The sequence below is a fragment of the Acartia tonsa genome, chromosome 9 (genome assembly GCF_053477335.1).
Source record: "Acartia tonsa isolate MP-2025a chromosome 9, ASM5347733v1, whole genome shotgun sequence".
In the NCBI taxonomy this organism is placed as follows: Eukaryota; Metazoa; Arthropoda; class Copepoda; order Calanoida; family Acartiidae; genus Acartia; species Acartia tonsa.
In genome coordinates this window covers 37,922,326-37,938,324 of record NC_137268.1, presented here as the reverse complement: position 1 = coordinate 37,938,324, position 15,999 = coordinate 37,922,326, and the positions used below count along the sequence as shown (strand labels likewise).

At 34.4% G+C, this 15,999-nt stretch overlaps 1 protein-coding gene across 5 annotated transcripts in view; it reads right to left on the bottom strand.

Annotated features, from left to right (window-relative positions):
• Nucleotides 1-15,999, bottom strand: part of scrib (scribble planar cell polarity protein) — a 57,685-nt gene that overhangs the window by 39,811 nt on the left and 1,875 nt on the right. For all 5 annotated transcript variants that reach the window (XM_080172783.1, XM_080172784.1, XM_080172780.1 and 2 more), the window contains exons 2-8: nucleotides 9,584-9,704; nucleotides 3,391-3,481; nucleotides 2,864-2,933; nucleotides 2,210-2,286; nucleotides 1,189-1,296; nucleotides 710-818; nucleotides 410-529 (exon numbers count right to left, since the gene is read on the bottom strand). In XM_080172783.1, the coding sequence (XP_080028909.1) occupies nucleotides 410-529; nucleotides 710-818; nucleotides 1,189-1,296; nucleotides 2,210-2,286; nucleotides 2,864-2,933; nucleotides 3,391-3,481; nucleotides 9,584-9,704 (696 nt within the window). The remainder of the gene's footprint in view (nucleotides 1-409; nucleotides 530-709; nucleotides 819-1,188; nucleotides 1,297-2,209; nucleotides 2,287-2,863; nucleotides 2,934-3,390; nucleotides 3,482-9,583; nucleotides 9,705-15,999) is intronic.

The window sequence follows — 15,999 nt, the reverse complement described above, 5'->3', positions numbered from 1 at the left end:
AACAAACTTTCATTATATGTATTTATTATGCTTGTGACAGGAAAGGTAATTTAAAGAGAGCCTAGCCGGATTAGATTCCCCTCAGGGTTATAATTGTTTTTCAAAAGTTAGACATATCTTAATAGGGCACTAGACTTCATGTTCTTATATTCCCTAAATTAGCTTCCACTATCACTTCCAAATCGGTGGATTAGAACCGGTTCTCAGCCGAATTATTTATGCCATCGTATTATATCCAGTTTTCTACGAATATAAAAATGTAAGTACAATCATAAGATCAAAACCATTTTTTTCGTCCGTGCCTTCGGCATCTTGTGGCTAAAAAAACTGGTTTTAATATTATGATTATACAATTTTATATCCGCGGAAAGCTGTTTATAATACGATGCGATTTATAGCTATCACATACCTGAGATATCATTTGGAAGGAATTCAAGTTTGTTCTCTGATACATCCAGACAGGCAAGCATGTGCAGCTTAGAGATCTCCACAGGTAGGCATGACAGTCCATTGTGGTCCAGCCATAATTCTAAATAAAAATTGATTCATTTTGGATAGATCAGGGGTGTATATATTCTGCAAAATTGATCCTGCTAAATTTTCAATATTCTCCCCTCCTAGGTGAAAATAAAACTAAAAAAAATATGTTGGAGGGGGGATAAAAAGATTTCTTTAGCCTTATTCTTATCAACCAGTTAAGATTCCCTACCTTCCAAGGAAGGTAGTTCTCCAATATGGGGAGGTAGGACGTCTATCTCATTATCACCAAGATCGAGTCTCTGCAACTTCTTGAGCTCGCTGATGCTTTCCGGCAGGTCCTGCAAAGATTAAAGAGTTGGAAAAGATTAATTAAAATTAGGTTTAAGATTAATTATCAAAACTTATGTCTAACTCTACTACATGTCTGATGAGCATATATTAATAATTTTTGCATAGTTAAATCATCTTTTTGACAAGGGTGTATATTTTGTCCCTAAAATTAAGACAAAATAAATAGCTGCATTTTGATTTTTTCTGGCATAAAGATTACTACAACGATTAGGGCAAACTATGAAGAAGCGTAGCAAATATGGGACTGTGAGTACGTTCATACAAAAAAATATTTTATTCAAACAATGTTTCACATATATGATCGTTACAAACAATGAGTTTCGATTTTATTGTTTACATTTGAATATTAAAACTTACCCTTAGAAGATTTTCTCTGAGCTCCAAAGATGTAAGATTCTCCAGGAGTCCAAAATCTTCGGGCAGCATGGACAGAGACATATCATTCAAACTCAGCACAGAAAGTGACTACACAAATAAAAAGATATATTTAATTCTTAATCCAGTATGGCTTAGAAATAGTTTCATATTAGGGTGGGTCGATTTGCTTGCTTTTTGGGATTTTAACATTAGTACACATTGGCAAAGGTTACTGGGCCAACATAAAACCCTGTGAAAATTTTAAACAGTTTTTTAATCCAAAAACAACGGGCGCGCGGAGTGTATAAAAGTGCCCACCCCCTTATAAAACCAAAAATTGAAATTGTTTCAAACACAGGCATGTTGCATATCAAAATGACCGCTTTGAAATGCTGATTACGAATCCGAAAACCGTTTTGAAAAATGTTGCTCCTAGTTCGAATAAGATGTCATTAAGTACCAAAAAACAGCTGATTTAGTCAAAATTGTTTATTTTGGTAGGTTATTTGAAAATTATTTCAGACTGAATCAATATTTTTCAAAACTGTTTTCAGATCTGTAATCAGCATTTCAATGCGGTCATTTTGATATGCAACATGAATGTGTTTGAAGGAATTTAAAGTTTTGGTTTTATATGGGAGTGGGCTGGGCACATTTTATACCCCCCCGCGCGCACGTTGTTTTTGGATTAAAAAACCTCTTTCAAGTTTCACAGGGTTTTATATTGGCACAGTAACCCTTGCCAATATCTACTACTATGTAAAATTCCAAAATCGACCCACCCTATTTCATATTTGAAAAATCATGTATAGAATCGTATTAGAGAAAATTTTCCACAAGTATTAAAATAAAAATAATAAAATTAATAACAGTTTTATTACACCGGCCCTTCGGGTCAAACAAAACTGTTTTTAATCGTTTAAATTTTATTAACCGCGGGAACGTTTTATAATACGACGCGAGAAATAACTAATTCAAAATTTCCAAAAATCTATAAAATTGGAAAAAATCAAAAGTTTACCTTCAAGAGAACAAACCCCGAGGGAAGTTCTTGAATTGGATTGGATGAAAAATCTGCAACTTGTAAGGCTTGTAAGCCTAAAAAAAATCATAATTATCAACACATACCTACAAGATCTCAAAAACGGCTAAACCTCAAGGTCAAGAAAATGAAAAAAATATATTGCTATAATTAGGATTACTGCTTTTTTGTGGAGCAGATAAATCATAAAAAATATGATTACTGCTTTTTTGTGGAGCAGATAAATCATAAAAAATAGGATTACTGCTATTTTTGTGGAGCAGATAAATCAGAAAAATTAAGTTAAACAGCTGAGCGAAACGAAATAACATCCAAAATTTTCTTTGTTTTAAATCCTATTAAATACCTCAAGTAGTAAAGTTTTTTTTTTGTCTGAAGAATAAGATTTCAATAACTTCCATTTTAAGGACGCTTGACATAGGTCCCAAAACGGTTTTAGGCTATTTTATGTTTTTCATTTGGTTTCAGGCTTTTTTCTGCCTCCGTCTTACCCCTTTAATAAACAAGCCCCTAGATGCTAGGAGCAAAGACGCTAGTTTAAGTAAAAGAAGGAAGGGGTAAGAGGTGTGTGATGGCTTGCCCATTTTAGGAGCCCGCTCCTCTTCTCTACACAACTCGCTAGTCATTCTTTACCTTTAATATTTTCAGGTATATCTGATATGTCATTTCTGGAGACATCCAACTCAACCAAACACTCAAAGTTCTAAAATAATTATGAAAATTGTAAAATAAATATATTTTGGCAATATACCCTTCTGAAGATTACATTTAGTGATGTAGAGATGTTTGGAGTTGGACACGCGACTAAATGGACCCCTAATCAAAATCGAAAGTTGTTAAGCCACCAAATTAGGAAACATTGTATTCAAACTTTGGGGACTAATAAACCGTCCAATATCCCTTCCAAGTTCACATCTTCCTATATCTGAATCTTTAAAAAAAAGTATACGAAACTATATGGCATAGGTATAAAGTATGTATTATCAGGGAAAAATGTACTGTAAATTATATAGGTACCCAAAATATTGAAACAGGCACTCAATAGTTTCAATCTACAAAAGAGGAAAATTTTTATATTATAATTTGGGCTTAACATCAATTTATCATCCATCGTCTTATCCGTTAAGAACCCTGAGGCATAAAATTTCCGTGCCACTTACCTGTATCTCTGGAGATATTCTCTGTATTTCATTATCGCTGAGGCCAAGTTTTCTCAACCTGTGCAGACGGAAAAAGTTGTTCGGAAGATCCCTAAAATTAAAATTAATGAATTAATGATTGCAGAAATCACTTTTTAAATTATCTCCATTATGTCATTGTCTGTCTAGTGCAGACTGGCCAGCCAATTTTGAAAATAAAAAACGTACATAACGTACACAAAAAAAATACGTTACGTACATAAAAAAAGTAAAAAAACGTACAAAAACGTACATTCCTAATAAAAATAAGTTAAATAATTTCCTAGTTACCTATTATCAATACATTTAAGTCTACTAGCAGCTACCTGTAAAGGAGAACCATAGCGAACTGACAGACACAAGATATCCTATTACTCTATTCAAAAGAACTAGCGATAACGCTCCTAAAGGCCTCTAGGGGCACTTGAGGAGCGGAGAGTTGAATTCAATAAAAAAACATGGATGACAACATACATAAGTAGCGAAGCTCAAAAGTTATTTATAGACATCTGGAAATAAATTAACTTAAAATCGCAATTAAAATTCATTTCTTGGGGGGAGGAGGTAGTTTTTTTTCTAAAGTCAATTTCTCTTCGGAGGGTGGATGGTGATACTCTTCCCCAAAATAGTTATAAAACATCCAAAAACCTATGAGAAGCTATCCTGTTAAGGAGAACCATATCGGTTCCGTGGTTAGCGAGATTCTTTGGTTCAAACAAACAGACATTCTGTTATTATGTACAAAGTATATCCTATTATAAGGACCAGCGACTACGCCCTTAGAGGCCTCTAGAGGAACTTGATTAGGGGGGGGGGGGGGGGGATGGGAGTTGAATTCAAAAACCCATTTTTTTATTTAAAGATAAAAAGTAAAAAACAAGGATGACAACAAAAGTTATGGATGGAAATCTGGGAACTATATAAACTATAGAGTAGTGTCGTAAAAAATAAGCATTTAACTTATTTAAATAAATCACAAAACCTTTTAAAAATATATAATGTGAAAGTCTAAGGAATAAATTCAGCCCCCCAACCAATAAGCAAATCTCAATGAAATTTAGTGGAAGTATTAAGAATGAAAACTAATACAATCCCTGAAAATTACAACCGTCTATCAGGAATATGAGTTGTGAAAATCACAAAAACCTATACATCTAGGAATCGATCTAGCACTGCAACAAATAGACAAACCTTAAAGAAACTTTTTGAAAATATGTAGAATGTGAATTTATTTATTCCCTGAAAATTTTAGCCGTCTATCTTGAATAGAAGTCGAGAAAACCATGAAAAAAAGAAAATCTAGGAATAGATCTAGCACCCAACCAAAAGGCAAATCTCAATGAAAATATGTAGAAGGTAAACTTATTCAATCAAAAAACAGGAGCCGAGAAAATCATGTTTCTCCGATAGCATAACGGACTGACAAAGTGATTATAGAGTAGCTTCGCTAATAATTTTTTTAGTGAGGAAAGGGGGAGTAGACCACCCCCATTTCTAATTTCAATTTTAAAAAGAAAGAAAAAATAGGGGAAGGGTTGTGATTTTTTTCTAAGAGTAGTTTCTCTTGGGAGGGTGGTTGTACCCTCTCCCAGGACCTATGAGAAGCTACCCTGTAAAAGAGAACCATATCGGTTTAGCGGTTAGCGTGAACCTTCGGTACAAATAAACTGACAGAGAGACATACATCCTGTTATTACGTACTAAGTATATTCTATTAAATAAAGTAGTAAGTTTTTTGTCTGATGCTTAAGATTTTCATAACTACTTCACACAGTTACCGAGATGGTTTTAGGCTATTTTTCTACCATTTTGAATACAGGTTCTTGAAGGGATATGGAAAGACAGAGAAAATAGCCTACACCTCACAAAGATCTTGTCGGTTCAGCAGTTAGCGAGATTCTTTGTTACAGAAAAAAAAGGATTTATAGGATAAACATATAATAGGATATAGGGTTATTTTGTCTATTGCTAAAGATCTCAGAAAATACTAGGTAGTCTTTAATACAAAGTAAATCAATGCCTGTCTGTCTAAAGCTTAAGATCTTGGTAACCGCTGAAATTCTAAATTCTAATCTTCAGGGAATATATCTACTAGTTCTGTGGTAGTTTTAGGCTATTTTCTTGAGTGTGGGACACCCACCCCCCCCCCCCAAAAAAAATCAACCACCCCTCAATTTATTTTTGTAAACTAATGCAAATCAGCGGGGTGGGGGAACCCCCACCGCACCCTGAGGCGAAGCCTAAATGAAGAAAATAATCACAATTTTTTTTATATATTTTTTTTGACAAATTTCCAACAAACTATTCTATAAAAGAGGGATACGAAGCCTCTAATCCTAGTAGAAAGTAAAAAGCTTTAAGTGTCCCTCCCCCAAAGAAAATAGCAAAAACCATCACAGGCCTATTAGGTATATTCCATGAAGAGTAGAGCACAATAGGTTCAGTGGTTACTGAGATATTAAGCTTCTGATATACAGACGGACAAGCAGACGGACAGACATCATTCTACTTTGCATTATAGATAATATACTATTTTTGTAATACTTTTTGTACAAATACAAATAAATATACAAATACTTTTATACTTATATTTGATTCTTATTCTTTAAAAACTGAAGATACCAAAAAATAAGACTTCTTAATCCTACACTGTGCACCATATGATATCTCGGAAAATTTACCCAAGTATATAAAGAATTTGAAAAAAATTATCGTAAAATCTATTAAAGGGGTAGTAGCATGAAATGCATTTAAACTTGAATTTAGTCAACTGCATATCTCTTTCTGTTCAATAGTTTAAACTAGGGTTGGGCCGGATACTTTTTTGGCCGGATACCGGATACCGGATGTCCGGCTGATTTCAAACGCCGGATATCCGGTAACCGACCGGATATCCGGTAACCGGCCGGATAATCCGGAAAATATCCGGTTATCCGGCCAAATCACCGGATAACCGGCCAAATTACCAGATACTAAAGTAGCAAAAAAAAATTTCTTCAGAAATCTTATATAAATTTACATAAAGTTAAACTTGTTCAGAAAAAATGTTCTTCTAGCTTCAATAATAAGAAAATTATAGCCATTTAAAATTTTAAAAAGCAGAGATTTTTGGTGTAAAGTATAAAAAATTAAAGAGCCGAATATCCGGCCGGATAGTTTCAATATCCGGTATCCGGCCGGATATCCAGCCACACCGGATATCCGGCCCAACCCTAGTTTAAACTATATCTATAGGACATATATTTCAAATCCATAAATTTAAACTGTAAGTTCTAATAACATATATGCATAATTTACATACATATTTTTGTTCTATGAAAATTGAAGATATTATTGAATTTATTTAAATAATACACCTATTGCTTTTGCAAAAATTTTCGTACAAAACATACAAATTACTTTTCTGCTAATATTTGATTATTATTTTTAAAAAAACGTAAAACGTACAAAAATACAAATTTCAAAATACGTTACGTACACATATCAAAATAACGTCCAGAACGTACACAGATTCGATGCGTAACGTACAAAACGTACAAAACGTACACTCTGGCCAGTCTGCTAGTGTCTACACTCTCTCTTTCTCTCTGTGTCAGTTTACAAAAACGACTAAATGGCTGAGCCGGCAGCCTTACTTTTCCAACTTTTTATTCGATTTAGGGAAATAGCCCTACCAAGGATTATTCATGTCAAATTTAAGCCCGAAATTCGGATTCTAAGTGCCATTTGCGCACTAATTACGCGATGGTTGCATAACCCCCCCCCCCCCCCATCTTAAAGATAGTCTGCATAAAAAGGGGGGGGGGGCGAAAGTGACACTTTTTGAAACCAAAACTAAGAGTCAACAAAGGAACTCAACTAAAAAAAGGGTTACAGGTCTGAGATTTTGCATGGCAGTTGCTTTATAGGGGTACAATATGGAACTGTGAAGAAACGGCGGCGCAACCGCCGAAAACCGCCGTTTCCCGCCGTAATTTTTGTTGCCTTTTCTCGGCGGTTTTCGGCGGTTGCGCCGCCGTTTCTTCACAGTTCTATATTGTACCCCTATAAAGCAACTGCCATGCAAAATGTCAGACCTGTAACTCTTTTTTTAGTTGAGTTCCTTTGACTTTTAGTTTTGGTTTCAAAAAGTGTCACTTTCGCCCCCCCCCCTTTATTTCATTTATTCATCTTACTTGATGGTTAGCAGCTTTTTTAATTCAAAACTCTTAGCTCATCTAAAAATCTATCTGTGTGTCTATCTATATATCTTACTTCAGATAAGGGGGGGGGGGGGGGGGGAAGTTTGTACACTCAGTACAGTTATAGGAAATGAAAATTCAGTACCAAATTTTGGCCTGGTCGTTTGGGCTTGGTTTTTTAGTTATCAACCTAATTCTTTTTGTAAACTCTCATATATGATTGGATCTACCTGTAAAACTTTGAAAATTGAATTTTGGGACTTTCCTTCTAGGGGCTAATGGTGCAAAAGACCCCCCCAAACACTAAAATTTTAAGCTATGAGCTTATTTTTAAAGATATCGAGCAGATTTTTTAAATAGAAGCTTATATTGCATAAATATGTTGATTATCCATCCCATATTTCATTTTTGCAACTTACCTCTAGGGGCATGTAAGCTCAAAACTTAAAAATTTTGTATTTGGGGGGGTTGTTTTACTCCAAAAGCCCCTAGAAGTAAAGTGCAAAAATGAAATATGGGGTGGCTAATCAACTCATCTATGTAATAAAAGGTTCCATTTAAAAAATCAGCTCGATATCTTTAAAAATAAGCTCATAACTTAAAAATTTAGTGTTTGGGGGGGTCTTTTGCCCCACTAGCCCCTAGAGGGAAAGTCCAAAAATTTAATTTTCAAAATTTTACAGGTAGATCCATTCATAGGTATAAGAGAGCTTACAAAAAAATTAGGTTGATAACTATAAAAACAAGCTTAAACGGCCAGGCCAAAATTTGGTACTGAATTTTCATTTCCTATAACTGTACAAACTTCCCCCCCCCCCCTTAGCATCTAGTAGTAGCTCCCATAAACTTCTAGCATATCTACTTATCTATCTATCAATCTATATCTATAATACAAAGTAGAACGATGTTTGTTTGTCTTTCTGTCTGTCTGTTTGTCTGTCTGTCTGTTTGTTTGTAGCGAAGGATCTCGCTAACCGCTGAACCGATCGGGTTCTCCTTTACAGGGTAGCTTCTCATAGGTTCCGGGAAGGTTTATAACTATTTTCTTGGGGGGTGGGACACCCCTAACACCCCAAAAAAGCCGCTAGTATGTATTGTATATATCTATCTATCTATCTTATTTGAGATGATTAGCATCTAATAAAAGCTATTCTAAACTTCTTGCATATCATTATCTAGTATGTCAATCTATTTATGTGTCTATCTGTCTATCTATCTATCTATCTATCTATCTTACTTGAGATGATTAGCATCTAAAAGTAGTTCTTCTAAACTCCTAGCATATCTACTATGTCGATCTATCTATGTGTCTATCTATATATCTATCTATCCATCTATCTTATTTGAGATGATTAGCATCTAATAAAAGCTATTCTAAACTTCTTGCATATCATTATCTAGTATGTCAATCTATCTATGTGTCTATCTATATATCTATCTATCCATCTATCTTACTTGAGATGATTAGCATCTAGTAGTAGCTCTTCTAAACTCCTAGCATATCTACTATGTCGATCTATCTATGTGTCTATCTATATATCTATCTATCCATCTATCTTACTTGAGATGATTAGCATCTAGTAGTAGCTCTTCTAAACTCCTAGCATATCTACTATGTCGATCTATCTATGTGTCTATCTATGTGTCTATCTATCTATCTATCTATCCATCTATCTTACTTGAGATGATTAGCATCTAGTAGTAGCTCTTCTAAACTCCTAGAATATCTACTATGTCGATCTATCTATGTGTCTAACTATATATCTATCTATCCATCTATCTTACTTGAGATGATTAGCATCTAGTAGTAGCTCTTCTAAACTCCTAGCATATCTACTATGTCGATCTATCTATGTGTCTATCTATATATCTATCTATCCATCTATCTATTCTTACTTGAGATGATTAGCATCTAGTAGTAGCTATTCTAAACTCCTAGCATATCTACTATGTCGATCTATCTATGTGTCTATCTATCTATCCATCTATCTTACTTGAGATGATTAGCATCTAGTAGTAGTTCTTCTAAACTCCTGGCATATCTCATAATATCCTCTGGAACATTGTTGAGACTGCAGTGGCGTTTATCCACATATTCGACCTGCCTGTTACAGCCTAGAACATTTTTAATGACAGTATAGTTATTTCTCGTATCGTATTATAAACGGCTTTCCGCGGATATAGAAGGTACAATTATAAGATTAAAACTAGTTTTTTTTTTAGCCCCGAGGTGCTGGAGGCACCGGCTAATAAAACTGGTTTTAATCTTATGATTGTACATTTCTATATTCGTAGAAAACTGGATATAATACGATGCTAGACATAGTTTTTTCGTATTCATGAGAACCGGTTAATATCCACCGGATTCAAATGAATACGAGAAAAGATATTACGGTATTTTTTCATTGCAAACAAATGCCTAATACACAAATATTTGATTATTAAATCTTTAGTTTTAAGAAATACTACATTGATTAAAAGTATATTATCAAATGTAAGAAAATATCTCATGTAAGCTATTTTTTCTACATTTTGCAACACAAGACTGTAATTTCTATACAATACGTATATAAATACAAATCAAAGTTATCACAACAACTACACAGAGAATTTGAATTCTAATTCTTAAAAAGAATTAATAAAGTTATTGTAGAGAAGTTACTCTACATTAATGTCATTACGTTCGTCTGCTAACAGACACTCGACTTTAGAAGTACTTGGTTTACATTGATTTATACTAATTCAATTCTAATATTCAGGGTTTCGGATCCGCATTGATTGTATGCGGATCCGGATCCTACCGGATCCGGTTCCGGATCCATGACAATAAAAATAAAATCACCAAATTTTTCAAAAAAAATTTATTCTTTAATTCGAAGTCAAAAATACTTTTAATTTTCAAGTCTGAACCTAAACCTTAAAGATTGGCTCTCATCAAGAAAATGTTTTATATAAATTTAGGTAGATTTTTCCATTTTTTCCGCATTTTTTTGAGTCCAAGGATCCGGATCCGCAAAAAAATGCGGAAAAAATGGAAAAATCTTGGACTCAAAAATATGCAGATCCTTGCGGATCCGGATCCGAAACCCTGCTAATATTAATTTAAATTACATGCTCTCTTATCAACAAAATTGTCCATATTAGAAAAATATAGGGTAAAGCGGGGCGAACTCTGTGCTTTTTTCGGTTTTTTGAACCTGCAAATCGTAAAAATTATTTTTTTTAAATGGGACCAAGACCAGTAGAAAGATCTCGGAAAAGTCGATCAGGTCCTAAATGGACGTAAACCTAGGACTTTGGGAAGTTTGTCAAAATTGATCTCAAAAATGGCACAGACTTCGCCCCGCCTCGAGGCGAAGTCGGTAGGGCATTTTCAAGCTTAAAAAAATCGATGACGTATAGATCTTATTAAAGTATGCCCAAAAGGTAAAAGTTGCTAAATGTAATAAAGAGTACGCACAAATAATTTTATGAAGATAGGTAAATTTTTTCTACCAAAAAAAATACTTTTTCCGAAGTACGCGAAATTTGACTTTTTTTTCGAAATTTTTTTTGATAAAAAATATAAAAATACTACTAGAAAAAATAATCTTTTATGACTTTTAAGGCCTGATCCTTAAAATTCAGGCAATTTTGAATAGATTTGACCAAAAATAAATTAGTTCTATTAGCAAAATTTCCTGAAAAATTCAAGTTGAAAAAAAGAAAGATTTGGCAAAATCTGTGGTCGAACTTCCAGCTTCAAAAAACCTCTGACATATTGATTTAATTACAGCATGCCCTAAAGGTTAAAGTTGCTAAATGTAATAAAGAGCATTCACAAAAAAAATTATGAAGATCTGACAATTTTTTCTACAAATTTTTTTTTTTTTTTTTTCAAAGTACAAGAAATTTGACTTTTTTTCTCGAAAATTTCACTTTTTTATATAAAATTGAAAAAGTTAGTATAAAAAGTGAAAAAACCGGGTTCGCCCCGCTTCACTTTTGTCGATTTAAGAAAAAACTATACAAGCTTTTTTTAAAGTTTTAAACGGAAATGGATAGCCCATTAGATTCTTGATAAGTCCCCTCAAGACGTCTAAGCTCTAGCTCTTACCAGTTTTTGTCCAACTTACCGTTTTTCCGACCGAAGCAAAAAAATCGAAAAAAAAATTTTTGTCGTCCGACTTTGAGACCCAATACCTAAGTACCCTAAAAATTCATCTCACAAAAATTTCATTTTATACTTTAATTGTAGGCAATTTAATAAGGAACAAATTTGATTTTATGTTTTTTTCTGTCAGTCGATTAGAACATGAAGAAAAATGTTATTTAATGAAGGTGTGTAAAAAAATAAAGACTTCGCCCCAATACCGAGATCGCCCCGCTTTACCCTACACAGGTCTCCTTAACAAAACCTTAGATTAAAAAAAATCTCCAAAGAAACGGACAACGGGGCCTTCAAACAGGGCACAGTGGTGGTTAGAATTCGTTGGAGATTAAATCTTAGCTGCTCCTTCTTGCCAGATATTGCAATTTGAAGTTTTGTGGTTAAAATGCCTAAAATTACAAGAATTCCAAGGATATATGCATACATGAACACCTTAATTCATCAAATAAAAAGATGAGTTTAACATTTGAGGAGTTTAGATATCTCTGCATGTGTAAACTACACAGTCCCTCCCCATTTAGAAAATTTTAAAACTTTAAAGAAAGAGTAATGGAAAGGTACAATGTCCAGTTTATAACTTTAAGCTAGAGTCTGTTATCCTGGAACCAGTAGAAACAACCTCAGTTCAAGTTTACATATAGCCAAAGTTAATTTTTAAAATACTCACAACCCCCTTCCCCCCTCCAACCCCACCCCTTACAGCCCATAAATTTAAGGGGGGGAGGCAAAGTAAAAGTATTATGTTTTACTCAAAACTACTTGAAGTATTGTGAGAAAAATTTATATGTAAGATTCTTAGGACCAATGTTTCTGGAAATATTGTTGACTACCCCCCCATCTCCCCCCACCCTCCTAATGAAATCTAATAGGAAGGGGGTAAAGGGGCAGAGTTCTTTAGATATCACTAAAGAAATATATAAGCTTTAGTACTTAAACTTTAGTAGGCATCAAAATCTCTTACAAATATTGCTGCAACAAACCCCCTCCCCCCTTCTTAGACCACAAATTATTAGGAGGGGGGCAGTGGATGTGGAAAATAATCTTGTATTACTTTAAAATCACTGAATTATATTAAGCAAACTTTGGATTTAAGCTTTTTTAGGATATTAGTTACTTTTACAAATATTGCTGGATCCCCCCCCCCCACCTCCATCTGTTGGAAATAGTGGCTAGTGGCATAGGTAAATAATATTGTGTATCATTTAGAAACCTCTAGAGATATTCAGGGTTAATATTTTAACTTATATAGGCCCATATTTACTTTTATAAATATATATTCCAACTACAACCCTCCCAATTTAGTACAATTATTTTGCTGCATAATCTCCTCCAACCTATTGGACTAATAAAAGAAATATTGTCAACCCAGTGCTCCTTCCCCAAACATTGAATTGGTAATACATATAAAGCAATTTGGAAATCTAAAAGCTTTTTTCCTAAGTTTGCTCCTTATTGCTTTAGTGGTTCCTGAGTAAAACACAGGTGGTGAGATTGTATGGAGGGTAGCTGGAGAGGGAGGGGAAGGGCAAGCAATAATTTAATATTTTTTTATGAGGATGGAGGAAATTGTGCAGCAATATAATTTTACTGGATGAGGTTGGTTGAAGTTGGGGAAAGGTCTGCAATATTTGTTCAAGTATGAAGTAATTATGCACATACTAAAGTTTAAATCCAAAAGCACACTATATCTTGAGTAATCTCAAAGTAAATCACAAGGGTATTGCTATACTCGCTTATATTACTTAATTGGAGGGGGGGGGGGGGAGGGAGATTGTAAAGCAATATGGAGGGAAAGAGGGCTTGGAGGGAGGGTTTCAGCAAAATTTGTAAAAGTTACTTTTGACCTACCAAAGCATATCTCAAAGGTTTACTTTGTTGCTATAATTCTAGCGGTTTCTTAGTAACACAAAAGAGTAGCACCCTTTCAACTGCAACCCTCCCCCCTTTCTCTCTTTACAAAATGTTATGTTATTGATTTATGAGGGGAGAGGAAGAGGTCAGCAATATATGTAAAAGTGCTTTGGGTCCTACAACAATACAAAACCAAAAGCTTATATACATATCTAATAGTTTTCAAAAACACATTGGAATGATCTTCTGCCACCCTACCCCCTAATTAGGTTAGGATGAAGGGGAGGGGGGGGGGGGGGGGAGAATGTGGACAACATAATTTCTACAAACTTTTGGCCTAAAAACCTTACATAAAAATTTTTCCCACTATACTTCAATTAGTTTTTGAGAAACACATAATAGTATTACTATGCTTCCCCCCAAACTCCACCCTAAAGTTTGTAGGTTGTGAGAGTATGGGGGGAGGGGAGCAGAATTACTAAAAGTAACTTGGACCATATGTAATCTTAAACTGAAGTTTTTTTCTTCTGGTTCCAGGGTAACAGCCTTTAGGATAAAGTTGTAAATTGGACAAACCTCTTTAAGCTTATAGTACCTTATTTATTACTCTTACTGAAGTTAAAAACATCATTTATAGAAGTAAAAATTGTTTTGAATGGGGATGTAATGTGTAGTTAACATATGAAGTGATATCTAATTAAATTCCTCAAATGTTAAATGTTATTTGATGAATTAATGTGTTCACTTATGTATATAGTCTTGGAATTCTTGTAATTTTAGTCATTTTTACCACAAAACTTCAAATTGCAATATCTAGCAAGAAGGAGCAGCTAAGATTTAATCTCCAACGGATTCTAACCACCACTGTGCCCTATTTGAAGGCCTCGTTGTATGTTTCTTTGGAGATTTTTTTTAATCTAAGGTTTTGTCCACATTCTCCCCCCCCCCCTCCCCTTCATCCTAACCTAATTAGGGGGTAGGGTGGCAGAAGATCATTCCAATGTGTTTTTGAAAACTATTAGATATGTATATAAGCTTTTGGTTTTGTTTTGTTGTAGGACCCAAAGCACTTTTACATATATTGCTGACCTCTTCCTCTCCCCTCATAAATCAATAACATAACATTTTGTAAAGAGAGAAAGGGGGGAGGGTTGCAGTTGAAAGGGTGCTACTCTTTTGTGTTACTAAGAAACCGCTAGAATTATAGCAACAAAGTAAACCTTTGAGATATGCTTTGGTAGGTCAAAAGTAACTTTTACAAATTTTGCTGAAACCCTCCCTCCAAGCCCTCTTTCCCTCCATATTGCTTTACAATCTCCCTCCCCCCCCCCCCCCTCCAATTAAGTAATATAAGCGAGTATAGCAATACCCTTGTGATTTACTTTGAGATTACTCAAGATATAGTGTGCTTTTGGATTTAAACTTTAGTATGTGCATAATTACTTCATACTTGAACAAATATTGCAGACCTTTCCCCAACTTCAACCAACCTCATCCAGTAAAATTATATTGCTGCACAATTTCCTCCATCCTCATAAAAAAATATTAAATTATTGCTTGCCCTTCCCCTCCCTCTCCAGCTACCCTCCATACAATCTCACCACCTGTGTTTTACTCAGGAACCACTAAAGCAATAAGGAGCAAACTTAGGAAAAAAGCTTTTAGATTTCCAAATTGCTTTATATGTATTACCAATTCAATGTTTGGGGAAGGAGCACTGGGTTGACAATATTTCTTTTATTAGTCCAATAGGTTGGAGGAGATTATGCAGCAAAATAATTGTACTAAATTGGGAGGGTTGTAGTTGGAATATATATTTATAAAAGTAAATATGGGCCTATATAAGTTAAAATATTAACCCTGAATATCTCTAGAGGTTTCTAAATGATACACAATATTATTTACCTATGCCACTAGCCACTATTTCCAACAGATGGAGGGGAGGGGGGGGGGGGGGGATCCAGCAATATTTGTAAAAGTAACTAATATCCTAAAAAAGCTTAAATCCAAAGTTTGCTTAATATAATTCAGTGATTTTAAAGTAACACAAGATTTTTTTCCACATCCACTGCCCCCCTCCTAATAATTTGTGGTCTAAGAAGGGGGGAGGGGGTTTGTTGCAGCAATATTTGTAAGAGATTTTGATGCCTACTAAAGTTTAAGTACTAAAGCTTATATATTTCTTTAGTGATATCTAAAGAACTCTGCCCCTTTACCCCCTTCCTATTAGATTTCATTAGGAGGGTGGGGGGAGATGGGGGGGTAGTCAACAATATTTCCAGAAACATTGGTCCTAAGAATCTTACATATAAATTTTTCTCACAATACTTCAAGTAGTTTTGAGTAAAACATAATACTTTTACTTTGCCTCCCCCCCTTAAATTTATGGGCTGTAAGGGGTGGGGTTGG